General features: G+C 35.9%; 1 protein-coding gene across 1 annotated transcript in view; it reads left to right on the top strand.

The window, feature by feature from the left end:
* CLVS2 (clavesin 2) overlaps nt 1–18,067 on the top strand; it is an 89,522-nt gene extending 71,455 nt beyond the window's left edge. Inside the window, exons 5-6 of the mRNA XM_008566853.1 lie at nt 3,996–4,216; nt 13,296–18,067. Coding sequence (XP_008565075.1) covers nt 3,996–4,216; nt 13,296–13,383 — 309 coding nt within the window. The 3' untranslated portion in view covers nt 13,384–18,067. The remainder of the gene's footprint in view (nt 1–3,995; nt 4,217–13,295) is intronic.
* The last annotated feature ends 2,350 nt before the right edge of the window (nt 18,068–20,417 follow it).

Below are 20,417 nucleotides of genomic sequence, written 5' to 3'. Positions count from 1 at the left end.
TCATGGCCACTTTTGATCCTCATTATTCAAGCCAAATTAAGGGGACCTCGAATTAAGGTCTATCCCCAAGTTGTCTGTGAAAAAAGGGCATCTTTGCTGAAGCTAGAACCTAAGGGCAAGACTTCAACCCACTACCCCAGGGCATTCTTTAATTAGTCCACAGTTGTGGTCTTGCCACTTTCCCAAGAGCTGTCAGCAGGTTTTCCTACTAATTACCACAAATTTTTCCTTCTTTGAACATATGGTGGGCTCTTCTACTCCTTGCTGATTCTCAAAAGTATTTCACCTTCTTCCTTTCCACTCCAAATCACCTAGCATAATCTCTTCAATGGAACAGTGTAGGAAAATAAAAGTTTAAAAATGAAACTATTATTCAGGCTAATTCTTAGAACTGTAAAGCAGTCAGAGACAAAAAAGAGCCCACAAAAACCAGACTTATTGCATGAAATTGAGGAAGAGAAAAAATATAAGGAGAAAAAAATAGTAAAACTGATAAATGATGTAATTATATATAACTGGTCAACACAAAGAAAAATCTAAGAGCAAAACCTTAACAATTGGGCAACAATTGATGCAACTTTATTACCCAATTCACATTTGAGAGGTGCAATTCACATCTAACTGTTCTAAAAGAGCATCTTCATATAATACATATTTTTTCAATAAATCTCAGCTTTGGAGAAGCAACAGTATATTTTATGAATTGGCAAAGCTGTATATGCATAACTCAACAAAGTAAATTATGTAACACAGATGCTCCTCGACTTAAGATGAGGTTACCTCCTGATAAATCTATTGTAAAGTTGAAAAATCCTTAAGTGGAACCATTGTAAGTTGGTGACCATCTGTATATTAGAAGGTGGCAGATGCTCTAAAAACATGATGCAGAGAAAGTACCTAGGGCTTTCCAGGTTCGGCAGGGTTTCTGTGTTAAATAGGTTTACCAGAGAAGGCTTTTCTGACAAAGGGACTTTAAAGCAAAGACTTGCAGGAAGTGGGACAACAAGCCATATGGACATCTGGAGGCAGAAATCTCCAGGCAGAAGAAAAATCTCCACTGCAAATGTCCTGTGTTTCAGCAAGGAGTGAGTAGTAGGAGATGTGTTCAAAGAAATAGTTCTGTTGGGCCTTATAGGGCTTACTCTAAGGTAAAAGAGAAGTCAATGGGGAATTGTGAGCAGAATGATATGATCTGACTTACATTTGACATGATCATTCTGGTTGCCCTGTTGAGAATAGAGTGTAGATGGAAGAGTGGAAGGAGGGTCAGCAGTTATCAGGATAGTGCAGTAATAGTTTAAAGGATGATAGTAGCTTGAATTAGGGTTATGGGGTGGAAACTGTCAGAGGGATTAAACTCAGGATACATTTTGAAGACATCACCAAAAGGATTTGCTGACAACTTAGATGATGAGAAGATTAAAGGATGAGTTGAAGGTCTTGGTCTGAGGAACTGGAAGGATAGTCATACAATTAACTGATGTTGGAAATAGGGAGGAACAGATTTAGGGGGGATGATTGTGAGTTCAATTTTGGACATGTTAAATTTGAGGTGTCCATTGAACATTAAGTAGAGATGTCAGATAGAGAGTGGAAATACAAATATGGAATTCAAGGGAGAGGTGTGGATTCAAGACATACATACATTTTTAGAGAACATTTTAAAGCCACTGAATGAATGACGTGAACTGAATGAAATCACCAAAGAGTGAGCATAAAGAAGAGAATAGATCCAAGAGCTGAGATGTGGAGCTCTTTGATGTTAAGATGTTGGGGTGATCAGCAAAAGAGACTGTAAAGAAGTATAAGTTAAGAGGCAAGGTAGGAGGAAAATCAAGAGATACTAGAAGAAAATGTTTAAGTGAAGAAAATCATTTACTATATCCAGTGCTACTGAGAGTTCAAGATAAATAAGGACTGAGAATTGGACACTCAATTTAGTAATGAGAAAAGATCTTGACAAGAGCTGTTTTCATGCAGTGATGGGAAACAAAACCTGTTTGGACTGGATTTAGGAAAAATAAGAAGAGAGTATTTGGACAATGAATATAGACAGCGCCTTTGGTGAGTTTTGCTTGAAAGGGAAAGAGAGAAATAGCTTAACAACTGGAGGTGGAAATAGGGCCAAGAGAGGTTTTAGGTGCCTGTGGGGGAGGGGGTGTGGAGTCAGCATGTTTTTTCTCTGATGGGAAAGCTCCAGCAGAGAGAGGAAATTTGATGATGCGAGACAGACCAGAGAAAATTGTTGAGAAAAGAGGATGATTCTAGTGCACAGGTGGAGAGGCTGGCCTTTGCAGGGTTTATCCTCTCATTGAACTAGCAGTGAAGGCAAAGCACATGGACACAGATGCTGGTGGGTGGGTCTCATCTGGTTGCCCTATTTTCTCAGTGAAATTGGGAGTGAGGCCAAAGCTGAAAGTGATGCTGAGGGAGGAGGTAACAGAGTGTTAGAGGAGAGAGAGGAAGTCGTGTGCTAGGATTACATTTACTGCTCTAAGGGTTTGCTACCATAATTCTTGCATGATTTGGAGAAGGTTTCTTACATGAAGAAACACATCTGATAAAATAAAGATGATGTACCTAATAAAATAATGTTCAAAGTTGCCAGAACTTAACTTGCCTGGGAAAATTATTTTCATTTCTCATGAGAAGAATCTGGGAACGTGTGTGTGTGTGTGTGTGTGTGTGTTTATGTGTGTGTATATGTGTGTGTGTGTGTGTTTGTGTTTTCCTGGGCCTGAATCCTGGCTGCTGTGCTCTCAAACAGTAGTGGGAAGTTGTAAAGTGTGCAGTTAACCTAGTGTGCTGTGGGGCAGACAGCATCTTGCACCGCTGTTGGCCCCACAGCATGTGTTACTGGCATCCATTTTCTCTGCCTATTTTGGTCAGGAACCAGTTGTCATCTGCTTTTCCTCTTCCATAACTTGTTGAAAATACTTGTTAATTGGTGACTCCCATCCCTCTAATTTTACTTGATGTTTTAGACTAATCTTTCTTTGCTTTTCGATATATTGACTTCAGCAGATTCTAAAGGTATGGAAAACAAACATGAATGTGTTAGCTTGTTCATCTCGAACCTGAAGTATGAACTTATTTTTAAGTTACTTATAAACTATAATCCTTAGATAAATGTTACATGAATTTACATGAGACAACAAACGTGCTTTATCAGAGAAGGCTGCTCTGCAGTTTTGAAATTGAAAGAAGAGGAAAGAGGTAGCAATTTACAGAGAAACAAATCTTTACTTTGTGGCGTGAATAATTCTCCAGATCTAAAAAATGTCAACTCTATGTAGACAATAATCCCAATAATTAATGTTTACGTACAGTTTTACATTTTCAATTCATTATTTTTTTTCTATTTAGACAGTTAGTACAGAAATCTGTAGTAGAGAGATTTTGGCAACATTACAGAACATAAGTCCTTTGGGACATAAACCTCACTCAGCCTTTTATTATGATGATGCTAATCTACTTCTTTTATTTACATCACCACTTTGCATTATAAAGCAGTAATTTAGTGACTACAATATTCTTATTTTTATTGGCGATAAAGAGAAAGCCATACTGGTGACAGCTTTTGGATTTAATAACTTGACAGGCTCTATAACTGATGAATCCCTTGTGAGAAGGGTGTGTTTTAACAGCATTCATTATGCATATCATCGGGTTTGCACAGCTAACCCCAGGATGATGTGCAGATCAGCATGCACACCTTATTTTGCTCGTGCCCTTGACTATGAAGCAGGAAACCAAATTTGCGGCTCCAACTCGTTAACCCAATGACAATATGACCTTCCAGAAATTACTTAACGTCCCTGAGCCCCAAGAGTTTTATACGAAATTTTAGGATAATAGTCCCAGCCCTGCCTGTCCCACAGAGTGAATGAGGGGCTTCAGTATTATTCTTCCTATCCTCACCTCCTCTCCCCAGCATTTGGATGGTATTTAGTTTCCTCTGTGTTTCCCTCCCACCCCTCTTTTTGCATTTGTAGATATTTTTGCATGGTAACAACCTGAATAGTCTGCACCAGCTAATTCATCCCGAGATCCTGCCCTCTGAGTTTGGGGGGATGCTGCCCCCATATGACATGGGAACATGGGCAAGAACACTGCTAGACCATGAGTATGATGATGACAGTGAATACAATGTGGACTCCTACAGCATGCCTGTGAAGGAAGTTGAGAAGGAACTCTCCCCCAAGTCCATGAAGAGGTATGCTGGATGGGAAGTGGGCTGGGGCCGGGGAAGGGCAGGCATCCCGAGTCAAACACCAAGTTTTATATTTTTTCTGTATGTATTTTTCTGGTGGGATTTTAAAGCCTTTTATGCCCCCATGATTGAATGTCTAGGAATTTTGAGTCATCTTTTGTGGTGAGAACATTTAAAATCTACTTTCTTAGTAGTTTTCAAGTATACAATATATTATTAACTATAGTCACCATGGTATGTAATAGATCTCCAGAACTTATTCCTCCTAGCAGAAACTTTGTACCCTTTGACCAATATCTCCCTATTCCCCTTCCCCTTCCCAGCCCCTGGTAACCACCATTCTATGGTCAATTTCTATGATTTCAACTTTTTCAAATTCCATGTATGTGAGATCATGTGATATTTGTCCATTGCATTGTACCCCATAAATATATGCAATTATTTTTCAATTAAAATAAAGATAAGGACATTCGAGGTAACCTCAATTTAGTGTTCCAAATTCACAGACAACATATCAGGGCCCTTAGAAGTTACTAAATCTAGTGGTTTCCAAATTGTACCCTGAGGAACCAAGGGTTTTAATGGATTGCCTCGAGCCAGGCAAGTGTGTGTGTGTGGAGGGGGGGTATTACCCATTTTCATTGTGATGAGAACAGCTCTCCTATCATAGCAATTTATTGGTCTTCTGTGTAAGATTTCCTTTGAAGAAAGCAAACACACACAGATACATACACATGCACAATTCAATTCAAACACTACATTCAAAGCTTGTGGAACCTTTTCAATATCTCTGCTAAGGCTCTGTTTAAAAGTCTAACCATTTCTAATGCAAAACATTTTATTTTCTTACAGTCTTAGTCTTTATAAAGCTCATTGTTTAGTCAGAGTCCAACTCCCGGCTTTGACTCTCATGGTACTTTTATGCCTGTTTTCTTCCAATCAGTGGGTGGAGTTGTCAAACACACACACATGCATAACAGGCTTTGGATTGTCTAGTTCTTAGGCTTCCCCAGGCCACACCAGCCCAGGGTTCATATGGATAATGGTAACAAATACTACTCCGGTTCATTTCCCATCCACAGAAATATTGGAACCACAGCACCTACAAGTGTCTCCTGATGTAGCTCAGGGAGGACATAAGGACATCTCATGCATCATGCCAAGCAATGCCATGCATCCCTTTCTGATGAAAGCCTTATGGTCCTTTGGTCATTGCTCTGATTCATAGTGTGGCACACCTGTTCCTCAAGGCTGGTCTCTTTTATGCTGCCACCACTTTTGCTGTTGTTATAGTGTGTGTGTGTGATAACTTCTCTCCAGGTTGCTGCACAATTCCTTCGAGAGAATGGAAAGGCCAGGAACTTTCCCTGCTGTAATTTCTCCACTAGTCAACAAGCTTATGTTTAAAACAACGTTAGGCTTCTCCACTCCCTTTTTTTTTTAGAATAGAATTTCTTACCTTAAGATCTATGCTCTCCTTCATGGCTCTCAAGAGATTCTGTTAGGTGCTGAAAGTTGTACACAAAATCCTGTGTGTATGTGTGTAAATGTACATGTTTTTTATGCATTTTTTTCTGCAGAGAAGGCATATATTTTATCCCATTTGCAAATGGTTTTCTAAAACAAAAATGGTTAAAAGCCACTGTCAAAAGATAGCTTCCTTCTAATAAAATAATCCTAATAATAATAGTCATTACAGTCTATCACTTACAATGTAGTTATCATGAGTTAGACCCTTACTAGGTAGCTTTTGTACATTAATTTATTTAACCCTCACAGACATTGCATCCTCAATGCTACATAGTCTGTGTGTAGTGGATCAGGGTTCCAACCCTTGAGGTGTAGAGTCTTTCATATTGTTGACACAAAGCCTGTCTACCCTTTCATGATAGCATGACGAAGAGCCTTCTCATTCTGGAACTGCATAAGGATTTGGAGACAGTGGTTATCAGTGTCCCCTAGTCTTTTCCTTTGCCAACTAAGTCCCTTTTCTTTCTGCCATTCCTCCTGTGACATATTCACTCACGGGGTCCCATAGTGTGAGCACATTTCCCTCCATACCTTCCACAACCTTGCTCTCCACAGTTATTATCCACGTGACAATCCAAAAATCTTTTAAAAATGTAAATCAGATCATTTCACATCTATCTCTGCTCTTAATTTTAAATGACTGCTAAATGTACAGTGAATATAATCAACTCCTTATCGTGCCTTACAAGATTCTACGTCATCTGACTCTGCCTACCTCTCTCCTCTAGGTTTATCTCGCTTCTGCCTTCTCCCTTACCTTTCAAACATAATAGCCTTCTTTCTGATCCTTCAGCCTCACCAGCTTGTTCCTATCTAAGGGACTTTACACTTGTCACCACTGCCTGGAATTCTCTTTTCCTGCATGTTTAAATGTCTGGTCCCAACCAAAGGTCACCTCCACAAGTCTTGATCTTTATCAACCACCTGGTCTTAGTCAGCTCTACTTCCTGCTCATTCTTATCACTTGCTATCAATCACTTTCCTTTATTTTATTTTCTTCATAGCACTTAGTCTGTGAAATAACTGGTTTTATTTTATTTTATAGCCTCTCTCTCCCAATGTAAACTTCATGGAGACCATAGTGGCTTTGTCTGTTCTGTTTTCCTCTAAATCCCCTGTGCCTATAGAGGGCTCTGGTACACAGACGGTGCTCACTACATACCAGCTGAATGAATAAAAAGTGCTCTGTTGTCTGTCAATGGCCCGCATTAAGGGCAGTATTCATAACTGAATAGGTGACATTTGACCCTAGTATCACTAATTGCATGTAGTTCCAGAATTCTGGCTTTGCACTGTAGACCTCGTTGGCTTCTTTTGGGTGCTGCTGCTGTTGTGACTGTTGCTGTTGTTTGGGCAGCCAAAGCACACTACTGACTCATGTTGAGTTCTCTAAAACTAGAAAGTACCTTTACTTACCAATCCAAATCCTCCAAATTCTCTATTTCTGTGTTCAGCTTTTTCCTTCAAGCACATTTTAATTGGTTGACACCATCTTGTTAGATTTGGCTCAGTTTATCCACCTTTTGAAGATTTTTTTTTGGATTCTGATTCTCTTCTCCAATTAATTAGGCCATTTCTTCCCCTGCAGATTTGGCTTACAGCACATCAATGGCCCCAACTCTTAGTTTCTTGCTTCTGATGTGAACTGGTTAGAATTTTAGACATCCTTTGTTTGGTGTAGGTTTTGTATCATATGAAACTTTTATGGTTATTTTGGAAAACCTCTGACAATGAGATTTAAAAAGATGTTTCACTTGGTTCTCCTGTTCTGTATTTTAGGGAAGGGTAGTTTCCCATCGAGGACAGGATCAGATAGTTCCTATATTCCACCTTGGCTCCCTTTGGCCCTTTTTCCTTTTCAGTTTAATAATGTGCTGAGATTGAGAGGAAAAACATCTATTCCTTCACCAAAGAATTGTGGATAATTTTTCCTTTGGATAGATTTTGCTCGGCATGTAAAAAGATAACTTTGTTCTCCTGTGTAAATTTGTGGATGGATAGCATAGTCATGTGAAAAGTTACAAAGTTATAGACTGGATATTTTAGAACTGTGGAGTGTCTTTTTACCTTATGTCTTCAGTACCTAGGGCAGTACCTGGCACACAATATGAGACAAAATGCTAATACCATTATGGTAATAAGAACTTCTGATTTTATTGAATAATATTAAGCATTTATTGTTATTACATGCCAAACCTTATTCTAATGCTTGGATAAGTTGACTCATTTGTTTCTTAAAGCAACTAATAAGGTAGCATTATCCCCATTTTATTGATGAGGAGACAGAGACACAGGGCAGGTCTATGACTTCTATGTGTTGCATCACTGCAAAGTAGCCGTGGTAATATGTGTACATAGGCAACAGAATTCCATGAGCCTTTTCCTTAACCACTACCATTTGCCATTGCCCGAATTTGTGCTGGGGTTTATGTATGCCTTGTTGCATCTGATCCTCACTCCCTCTGTATGATGTGAGTGCTGTCTTCTCCATTTTGCAAATAAGAGAACAAAATCTTAGGGAATTTATTTTTATTTATTTATTTTTTTCCTTTTTGTCTTTTTTCGTGACCGGCAATGGATCACAACCCTCAGTGTCGCGCCCGTACCGGACCGGGACCGGCAACGGGATCGCAACCGTGTTGCGCCCGCACCTCGCTTAGCCAGTGAGCGGCCGGTCTGTATGTGGGATCCGAACCCTCGGCGGGAGTGCCGCCACGCTCCCAAGCGGTGCACTGTAGCAGTGCGCCACTGGGCCGGCCCGTAAATCGTAGGGAATTTAAATAGCCTTTACTAGCAACTGGAATTGGAATTCACTTAATTCACTTCAGTATAATACAATATTATAGATGAACACTAAAGGAATAAATGAGTGCTGGATAACTAAATTTAAATGAATGGTTTTCAAAAAAGAAATTAAGGTTATTCATTGCAAAGGCAGTCTCTACTGTGTGAAGACTCCTGAGATGTATTATGAGTTAATGATAGACAGCTGTTTCTACTACAGCTGGAGTAAGTCAATTAATTTACAGTTATGATACTGCAAAAAGAATTCTCTTCTTTCATATGAGTGAAAAAAACTGGACTAAAATAATGGTACACTTGGAGCAACTAAGTACTAAAACAATCTTAATCACAAACTGTCTCTGTGTGGCTTTTTTGTTGTTGTTGTTGAGGGATTGTTCCACATATGCAAATAGCATTCTTCATCCAACAATTCTGATATCTGTATGCATGATAAAAGCAAGCTAGAAACTTAATACAAGGTTGAACAGTATACTGTAATTTAAAATATTTTGTTAAAATTTCCATATCCCCTGATAATATATTTTTTAAGTAGTCATTAAATTTACAGACTTTAAAAAATGTGTATGTGTATATATGATTTGTTTTAATAGAATATTATGGGAAATGTAAATACTTAAATTGAGTATGTCCTCTGTACTTTGGTGTGTACCTATTTAATATTATCAGGATACTCCTTAACATTTATAAAATAGATTTTTTTATTAGTTATGAGTATTCATGAGATACAAAGCTGATTGTCACCCCTCATGCCCATGATGTGGGGGTCACATTCATACTGGCTGTATACCCATTTCCACAAATTGTGTTTGTACCCTGTGTCCCCCACCCAATTATCCCCAACCTCTCTCCCCTTCCCTCCTCCCCCCTCCCCCAACTCTATTTTGTAGCCCTTAGAATGTTCTCTCCCTCTGCAAGTCCAACGCACTACTATGGTCTTTCTTTCCTTCCTTCTTTCTCTCTTAGCTCCCACATATGAGTGAGTATATGTGGTATTTATTCCTTATTTATTGCTTATTTCATTCAACATAAGTTTCTCCAGGATCATCCATGTTGTTGTAAATAGGAGTATTTCATTCTTTTTTATGGCAGAGTAGTATGCTGTGGTGTATATACACCATAGGTTCCTTATCCAATCATCCATCGGTGGATATTTAGCTTGGTTCTATGTCTTGGCTACTGTAAACAGAGCTGCGGTGAACATGGGAGTGCAGGTATCTCTTTGACATGATGACTTCCATTCCTCTGGGTATATACTCAGAAGTGGGATTGCTGGATCATATGGAAGATCTAATTGTAGTTGTTTGAGAAACCTCCATACTGTTTTCCATAGTGATTGTACTAATTTACAGTCCCACCAACAGTGTAGGAGTGTTCCCTTCTCCCCACACCCTCGCCAGCATTTGTTATTCACCATCATTTTGATTGTACCCAGTCTAACTGAGGTGAGGTGGTATCTCAATGTAGTTTTAATTTGCATTTCCATGATGATTAGTGATGTTGAGCATTTTTTCATGTATCTGTTTGCCATTTGTATGTCTTCCTTTGAAAAATGTCTATTTAGCTCCTTTGCTCATCTTTTAATTGTTTTTTTTTACTATATAATTGTTTGAATTCCTTGTATATTATGGATATTAATCCATTGTCAGATGCATAGTTAGCAAATATTTTCTCCCACTCTGTAGTTTTATGTTTCACTCTGTTGATTTTTTCCTTTGCTGTGTGGAAGCTTTTTAGTTTGATACAGTCCCATTTGTTTATTTTTTTCTTTTGCTGCTTGTGCTTTCAGGCTCCTGTTCATAAAGTCTATGCCCAGACCTAGTTGCTGGAGTGTTTCACCTATATTTTCCCTTAATAATTTTACAGTTTCAGGTCTTATACTTAAGTCTTTAATCCATTTTGAGTTGATTTTAGTGTATGGTGAGAGGTGCATGTCTAGTTTCATTCTTCTGCATATGGAAGTCCAGTTTTCCCAGCACCACTTGTTGAAGAGGCAATCTTTTCTCCAGTGTAGATTTTTGTTGCCTTTGTTCAATATCAGATGGCTATAAGCCTGAGGGGTGATTTCTGGGTTCTCAATTCTACTCCACTGGTCTGAATGTCTATTTTTATACCAGTACCATGCTGTTTTGGTTACAATAGCTTTGTAGTATCATTTGAAGTCAGGTAGTGTTATGCCTCTGGCTTTATTTTTTTGCTCAGATTTGCTTTGGCTATTCGGGGTCTTTTGCTGTTCCATAAGAAAGGTAAGATTGTTTTTTTCCACTTCTGTGAAGAATGTCATTGGTATTTTGATAGGAATTGCATTGAATCTGTAGATTGTTTTGGGTAGTATAGACGTTTTCACAATGTTAATCCTTCCAGTCCAGGAGCATGGAATATCTTTCCATATTTTCATGTCTCTATTTGCAGATGACATAATACTATATATACAGAAAAACCTAAAGACTCTATCAAAAAACTCCTAGAGCTGGTTAATAGCTTCAGTAATGTTGCAGGATACAAAATAAATGCCCCCAAATCAGTTGCATTTATATACTCAAATAATAAATTAACAGAAAAAGAAATAAAGTAAGCCCATTTACCATTTACTATTTACCTAGGGATCAATTTAACTGAGGTGAAAGACCTCTACAATAAGAACTACAAACCACTTCTGAAAGAAATTATAAAATAGATTCTTTAAAGGTTTATTTTCTTTTTAATTGACAAAAACAATTGTACATATATACAGGGTAAAGTGTGATGTTTCCATTCATGTATACATTGTGTAATGATCAAATCAGGGTAACTAGTATATTCATCACCTCAAACAGAATGTTGAGTGTTCTTACCATATAGATTTCATTTTGTGAGAATTTTAAAATTTATTTTCTGTGAAGAATTGCTTTCTCCATTATCCTTCTTACTTTTCATTTTGAGCACTTAATACCAAGGTTCTTTCAGTATGGAAATTATTTATTGGATAGACGTTAAGACATGGAGATGTTACTGTGTGCCAGACCCTGTGATGTACATTGTGTTCAGAGTAAAGAAACTGAAAAAGTCCTTGCTCGTGGAGCTTATAGTCTAGTGGACACCAGTTGTCAAGTTAATGCTTTAGTGCAGGATATTAGATGGATCTCCTTGTTATAACATGGATTCATCTTGGGAAACCAATTTTCTTAGGTGGATCTTACTTAAAAACGTTAAACGGAAAGGACATTCCTGGGTGGGAGGGGGGAGAGAGAGGAGGGAGGGAGGTTTCGGTGATGGGCTATAATAACCAGCTACATTGTATATTGACAAATTAAAAATTAAAAAACAAAACAACGTTAAAGGTCTAATTACTGAGCATTTTGTACAATTGTCCACTTTGTTAAAAAGTATTATATTCATGAACTTTTTCCTAAGATAATTATGTATTATTGCATTTAAAAGTAATAGAAAAATGTCTTCTCTTTATCTGTGTTCCTCCTGCCTATTATTATCCTTCTCATTCTTTTCTCTTTTTCTCTCTTTCTTGAAAACACTGACAGACATTTAGTCAGTCTCCTTTCTGAGACAATCACCTAATGCCTACTTAATATTGAGATAAAATAGTGAAATTGTCTTAGGAAACAACCTCTCTCTCTTTTTTTAATGCTCTCACCTTCATTTTCATTTCCTCTTTAGAAACAAATTTAAGTTTATTTAAACAAAGGAGTCAATTTACTAGTTAATCTTGTAATTGTTTCTTCATTGATAATTAGTTCCGTTGCTGTTCTTTTTCATTAGCTAGTGTGTGCAGTTGTATCTTCTCTTTTAGTCTTTCTTTTCGAAAGTTAATGAGGTCTGTAAGAGGCATATTGCCACAGCAAAAGGCAATTGGCTGGAATGTCGCAGCAGGGGAGGAATTCATTACCAAGGAGAATTGTAAAAGGGCAGCTGCTTCCTTAATGCTATCAGTATTAAGATGGCAGCTTCCTGCAACAGGAGTAGCATGTTTCATTTATTTCCCTCCTACCCATTTCATGTTGTTTCCTAATGATGAATTGAGATATAATGCCCACCTGCTATCACAGGCATGTTAAGGCATTTTCAGATTATGTGCTTTCCTAATCATAAAGCGTTGCTGCCTAAACAAGAGGGGTTTATACTTTTTTAGTCTTTAACCATTTCATGAAACTTTCAAGAGTAAGGTTGATTTTTTTTTAACATTCTAGTGGAAAACGTAACAAAATCACATTCAAATTTTGATTTTTTTTTGTTGTTGATGTGATTATTAGAAATGAAATGATGGTTAAAGAAAAATGCACATTCACGTTGAATTTGTTTCATAGGTTCCTTTAAGACAGAACCAAGACTCCTATTGTTTCTATTTAATGTCTCATAACAATCATTTTGCTTTAATATTTTTTTCCATTTGGAGATATTATATTAGAAAACATTCATCCTACATTAGAAATTTTCAGTATCTCAAAGAAAAGAATTCTGCTCCATTGTGAATAGGAGAACTTAAGCTGACTATTGTCTATTTAGCATCCTTTGTGGCTCACTATTCTATTTAGAGGCCAGAGGGGATTGTTCTCTCACTCTGATGCAAAATAACATCGTAAGTGTTTTCTTCTCTCCGTAAATGTGCAACATCCACACAGTTCATAAATTCCTTGATGTAGGGGAAGATAATCCACATCCATGGGAGAAGTAATGACAAAGAAAACAGAGAAGAGAATGTCCTCTAGGTGATTATTTCATAATAACTCACTGACATTGGCTTTATGCTTTCCAGATCCCAATCAGTAGTGGATCCTACAGTACTGAAACGCATGGATCAAAATGAGGAAGAAAATATGCAACCTTTGCTTTCTCTGGACTAACAACTCTACACACACCTCCACCCCCCAATGGATTAGAAATGGAAGGTACTGGTTTTCAGCAACAGGGACAGCACTACGGAGTTACTAAGAGCAGAAAACCAATTTACTCATGTTAATGTAGCATAATATAATAAGGCATCAGACTTTTCCATTGCCTGAACCATGGGTGCCCTGGGCTGGATTAAAAAAAAAAGTCAATAATTTATTCTGTAAGTGCCAAGTTGTTTGTAAATATAATGTAATCTTCATGTCAAGTTTGTAAATTTTGGTAGTGATTTAATTTGGAAAAGATTGGCTCAAAAGTCCATGCCAGTGATATGAACTGTAACAAAAGGCAGAAAAGACATATAAATGATCAAAGCTAATTAAATGTAGCCCTGTTTCCTATGAAGCCATATTTCAGCTATCATAGTGATCGTGTCATTGTTTTTCTCTGAAACTGTGTAAGCAGTCAAATGTACTTTTAATGGGCACATGGAACTAAATGATTCTTGGAAATTATTATGATTAATGTATTTCCTGTCTAGTGACTTTCATTTCAGAGAAAATGCATCTTAGCAACTATCTTCGGTCTTGTATTCAGGAGACAAGGAATGGCAGATGAGCTGCTAAACTGAATACTTGAACTGTTCTATGCTGTTTAATTCCTGGAGTCTTCTGAAAAGATTTGTTTTCCCAATTAAGATGTGGAATTCTTCTGAAAGAGAGTTGATTCTGTTCAAACTGCTGTCTTCACAAGGTGCCCTTCATTCAAGACCCCATTGTATCTCTGTCTAATGTACTTTAAGAACATTTTTCCCCAAAACTCTTTGGCTAAGAGAATAACTCACATGTGAGTAGTGTTTTGACAGCTAATTGTGAACATAAAATTTGCCACTTAGATAAGGGGCTAATTTATAATTACTGTGCACTGGTTGAAAATATATATATATTCACATACACACAACATATATATTTTTACTGAGCTCTAATAAATCCTTGATGTGACAAGCTTATAAAATAAATTATACATATTCAGTGATCTTAGAGATGTTATAGATAATTACATGAAATGCTAACTCTGGAAAACCACTTCCACCGAAGTTAATGAGAATGAGAAATGGTAAGATAGACTTTCAATGTACCCATTTAAGGGAATTCTAATTTATTTTATAATGCAATCGAATATGTGCCATTTTGGTGAAATATATTTTTTCTTCAAAAAAGCAACAGGGCTCAATGTAATATAGGTAGTATCAGGTGACAAAGAGTAAAATAGTTTTTCTCATATTCAAGTTAATTATCCTAGTGTGATCTTATATGTACACATTCTCTTTTCAGGATAGATTGAAAGAATACTTTGCATCCAGAAGATATAAAGAAAGCATCTGAGGGCATCTAAGATAACATATAATAGTTTTGGAATTCATAAATATTATTTAAAGAATTTTATAATTACAGCCAATTTAAAAAACCTTATTTTAAAATTCAAATTCCAGTGTGAAAAAGTAAGATTTTTATCACCTTTTCAGGGTGATAAATTTAGAGATTGAGAATTTACCACTAAAATATTCTTTGGAAAGAAAAATATCTCCAGGAACTCTTGAAAACCAACAGAAATAAAGGCATGTGGCTTAGCCAAAAGCTTCAGAAATTTCACTTATAATTCTACGGCCAAAAATCTTGAAATCAAGATCAGTACACCACATTCTAGTGTACCAATGGACTGTCTAATGTTTTTGAAAACACATACATTAACATGAATGGAAGATACTTAAGAATGCCAAACTCCGGTCTAGTGCAGAAGAATCATGGCAGGTACTGTGCTCTAACCATGACGATTACAGAGATTAGGATGAACTGGGAACAAAAAGCCACAACAATTCTTTATAATTCAGTAAGAATTCAATATCTTTATAAACACCCTAGCCATTGATGTTCTTATATTTTTGCCTACCTAACTGACAGACATTGCCCTGGGCTTTATAAACTATATAAACAAGTGTTAGCCAGTATGATCCATTGGAATAAAATAGAAACAACGTAAGTACAGAAGGGCAGTCAGCTTTTCATTCTCCGGAGCTTCTCTTGATGTACACCCTTTATTGCCAGTTTTCAGAATTCTACTAGCTTCGTGTGTCAACCAGCACAGTCAACTTCTTTCCCCTATCCTAAAGTTAGTGTAATATATAAAAATTACTAGAAAAGCATATTTTATATGTACACCTACCTAATTACAAGTATCATTCACACTATCTCTATACCCCACATTTGAAAACTTTGCATTGGCATTACTGCTAGTCTGCTCTTCTTCAAATGAGCAGTGAGAGTTGGCTAGATTGTGTAAAATACTAAAAAATGAATGCACTTATTATAACAGTAATGCCTTTAGAAATTTCTATATCTAGTTCAGTCTGTGAATAAACTCGTTTTCATTAATGTTTTTGAAGCTGCTTAGTCAAGGGATAGTTGTTGAACTTTATAAATTTTCCCCTCAGCTCCAGGTAACTAGCAGTGTTTAGAAAATTTTTCCCTCGTGATTTTCTGTGTCAGATAGCTATGTTATTGCTGCATAACCTAGTAAATCAGCACCCGTACATTCTTTCATTTTAATAAAACTCAACACAGGGCCACTCAAACACACACATGCACGCACACACACTAGACTGTTCGCCCTAATGAATTTGCCTCTCCATTTTGAGAGCTATACTTTGCTTTTTTAATTGTCTTGTTACTTGATATTTACAAGTACTTCCAAGAATTAGCCCATTTGATTTGGAATAGACCAATAGTCTATTTACTTCTCTCTCCTTGCCTGCTTCAACTTCTATTTATGATATCTTTTCTTTCTTATCATTGTTTTGGGGTAGCTGCTTCCAAAGCTGCTTTAAAAATAAATAACGTCTCCTGTCATATCGTCAGTGATATTTGCACACACTTTTGACTGCTATTTAAAAAGGAAGAGACATCATGAAAATATACTCAAAGGAATATGACGAAGTGCCTCTCTAAAAAATAGAATAAGACAGTGATACTGGCATATAGATATTATTTGTACTCTCTTCCAAAAGGTAAATACATGCATCTGTATTACAAGGGTGAAACATAGATGTCATTTGAAGAAGGATATTTGAGGCCTTGCTTTGAGTACTCTCATATGGCATTAAGTCTCTATTGTGTAAGTTCAATACAACAACTTTAGTACATGTTAATAACAAACCTGGCACTATGCTAAAACAATATACACATATTAAATAGAGTTTTGCAATCAATTTTCTGAAGTCAGCATGTATGATTTCTTTATTTTAATAATAGTTTGCATAAGTGTAGGCAGAGACATTCCTTAAGACTTTTCATATAAAATGCTTGTTTACAGTACTAAAAATTCATACATTCGTAATCAGGAAACCAAGTAACTAGGTTCTCTTTAATATTGTTAACTAGTTCACATTGTTAAACATTTGAAGTTTCTGAAATATTCCTACAGGAGAAGTCCTTCTATTACATCAAGAAAATGGAGAGTTGTTTTAGATTTGGGGGAAGGGGTTTATGACTCTTCACAAAAGGAAATCTTTAGAGCCGTGGCAGACTGTTCAGGGACAGGCTTCCTTTGCTTCTACAAACAACCTAACATTTAGGGACAAGTCTGTGGTCCTTTAAAGAAGTTATACTAAGAAAACCCGCTGAGAGTCTGTACACTCTTCTGTTGCTTTATTTAAAGGTCTACCTTGTTTATAATGTCTCTCTGCTTCTTTTTTTGTACACTTATTAATAATTACTTGAAAGGTTGCCATGAGCCATGAGGACATTTCAGAACGATTTTCAACACAAAAAATAAAATGAGCAGAGCTCTGGCATGATATTTGAACTTTTAGATATGGTATTTACAATTTGACAACAATAAGCTCATAGGCATATATTTCATTTTAGATCTGCTATATAGATACATAGCCTAAAACATAGTAGTGCATTTTAAACTTGTGATGCCATTACATCATGTAAGAATAGGCAGATTATATACAAATGTATTGGAACAAAAAAAGAAGATTGGCTAAATATCCAGGGTATGCAATTATCTTCAATCATGAAAAGGATTTGTTTGTTTGCTTTAGCTGAAAAACAAATAGCTTCCCAAAGACTATTTGAACTATTTGGCAGTATTTACTACTTGAAACAGGGGGGCAAATACGTAAAAATATAGAGGCTTGGTTTCATAACATTATTATATCACAATACTAATGGCTTAGAGAAAATAATTTTTTTCATTAATTCAAGTTTTTATTTTATAAACATCAAGAGATTAAATACATTAAAATAAAGCTATGAAGTCTATTATGTGCTAACTATAGGGAATGAATTTCCCTAGACTGTAGAAAAAAATATAAAATAGCAATTTTGTGGATTGAAATACTCAACTTGGGCTTTTTTTTTCCAAGGAGGGAAGAGTGCAAATGATACTGTTGAAGTAAAAAAAAAAATTAGAAACCAAATAATTATAGGACTTAAATACAATAAATGCACTTTTATAGTAAATAGTGGAAATTATTACAATTTGAAAGATTTTTTTGTATTTGAGTTAGTTTTAAGTCTCAATGCAAATGTTTCTGTCCTTAATGACATTAGTGCATTTATTCTGTTAAAATTATTTTTTGTGGTGAATGAGGTGGGCCTAGATGTAAGTCAAAATAAATTTTAACAAATCTTTTAAGAGTGAACCAGTCCCCAATTATTTTGAAAAATTGCAATGGGCTGTAATTCGTTTACACATAACAGAGATTCAAAGTATTTTCTTTTTTCTAATCCAGTTATTTAGATTTCATATTTGTTTAAAAAATTTTAAAAAAACCCAAGAATCAAATAGTTTTTGTCTCCAAAGCTGTCCAGAAAAAGAAAAAGAAAAAGATGTCTAAGAGGAAATTATACAAGTCCTTGAAGAATATTAAGCACACTATTTACTATTTGGCCCAAAAGCTATTACTATTTAAAAACTGCTTATTTTATATTACTCAGTGTTTACTAATTGACCTTATGTGGGAGTTATTTATTTCAATAGAATATTATAAATAGTATAATATAATTTTTGTATCCATATACATTTCTGCTTTGAAATAGCATTTATTTTGCATATGGTGGATGTTGAATTTGGTTATACTAAATCTGCTGCATCTGTAAAATGACAGTTTCTGAAAAGTAATCTAAAAATTGGCCAAAATAATTTTATTTTGAGAGAAATAGTGGTTAGCTATTTAGGTTAGATTACTTCACATTTTCTGATATTTGTGTGTTTGGGGCTTAAAGGGGAAATACATAATTTATTTCATCAAAATGACACTTTCAATAGTCTATAACTTCTAGACAAACTCTCAAAGGATAGTTCAAATGAAGTAAACTAACTTAAATTGCATATAGCAGAGGAACAATCAGTAAATAAAATAACTAAGATTCTCACATTTCCACGTGAAATTACTGGATTAAACAAGAGACTAAATTCAGGAATTTGAATTACAAAAAAAGCATTGATTTAAAAAATCCTGTTAGAAATAATTTTAGGCCAAATATTAAGTAAAATGAAAACATTCAGCCTAATTTGAGAAAGAATGATTACTCGATAAATACATATTTGTATTTTCTGTGAGTTTCCTTCATTTACCTTATCTGCGGATGAAAAGTCATCTAACGAGGTAAAAGAGACTCAATTGTATTGACCTAGAACTCTCTGCAATGTAATTGACTTTCTTTGGTCCAAACTCGGGTAATATTTCTGCACACAGCTTTTGAAATTATCAGGAATCATTATTGCCGCTTCCTCCTAAAGGCATGTCAGGAAGAACCAAGTTTCCAGCAGTGATTGCAAAGGTATCTGGAGTGAGAATAAGCCCAGAGCAACCAGAAAGTGCAAAAAAAGCCAGAAATATGGTCTCCACTTCTTGTCACCAAAAAGTGTGTTACTTCTTTAGGAGGATCAAAGATAAAATGTTTTTAATTATAATACAGAAAATGACTTCAAACTGTCAAGGGTTTCTGATATCAAAAGTTAAATATTTGGCCAATGGAAAAAGGCTGTGGGGAAGTAAAGTTCAAGGCTCTGTTGTGGAGTGTGTTGCCTTAGCAACAACATCATCAAAACTCCCTACCTCTGAGCATTACTTCTTCCTCTAAAAATAAAAATAAGTATGCTCTCTTCTTCTCTTTTTTTCTAATTGATATCATAAAAGTGTCATATAGAAACCATACACACTTTGTTGCCTTTTAAGAAAAAATGCTATATTATACATATATATGTAATTTAGTTGCATATGATTGAAATATTTGCATGCTGATTTATAAGTTATTACTTAAAAATTATAAAAAGATATAATTGTAAGATTTTAGTGCTAGAAAAAAAATGAAATGTTCTTTGTATCTGGGATTCATGGAGAAGATTGGTAATATCCTTTCCTTTGCATTTGTATATCTAACATTTTCACTTGGATGTCTAATGGACATCTCAAACTTAACATTTTAAGAGCCAAGCTTCTCTACCTTCACCTTGAACCTGCTTCCATTTTAGCCTTTCGTCTCACTGTGTCAATTCCAATCTTCCGGTTTCTAGGGTTAAAAACTTTGGATTCATCCTCTCTCTCTTCTGTTTCCCTCAAAACCACCTCCAATTAGCTAGCTCATACAGTCGGCTCCCCTTCAAAATATACCCACACTCTGACCACCTCTCCAACCTTCATCATCACTACCTTGGTTCAAGTCTTCAACATTTTTTCACCTGGAATATTTTGATAATCTGAATACTAGTCTCCTTGCTTCTGCCCTTAGCTCCTAGAGTCCATTTTCAGCACATTAGCCAGAGTGAGTCTCTCAAAATGTAACTCAGATCTGAAAGAGTAAAAACCAAAGTCCTCATAATAGTGTATATGAAGTCAAATAGGCACCAGTATAGCAGAATAGTATAGTTTCTGATTAAGCTGGCCATTTTTCCTGCTCATTGCAAAAGCAGTTGTTAAATACTTTAATTTCTTGCTTCTAAAGTCTTCTCACCCCTGACCTTGACTTTTCTTAGACCC

Source organism: Galeopterus variegatus, unplaced genomic scaffold (genome assembly GCF_000696425.1).
Source record: "Galeopterus variegatus unplaced genomic scaffold, G_variegatus-3.0.2 Scaffold17, whole genome shotgun sequence".
Classification (NCBI taxonomy): Eukaryota; Metazoa; Chordata; class Mammalia; order Dermoptera; family Cynocephalidae; genus Galeopterus; species Galeopterus variegatus.
This window is presented reverse-complemented; position numbering and strand designations above follow the sequence as displayed.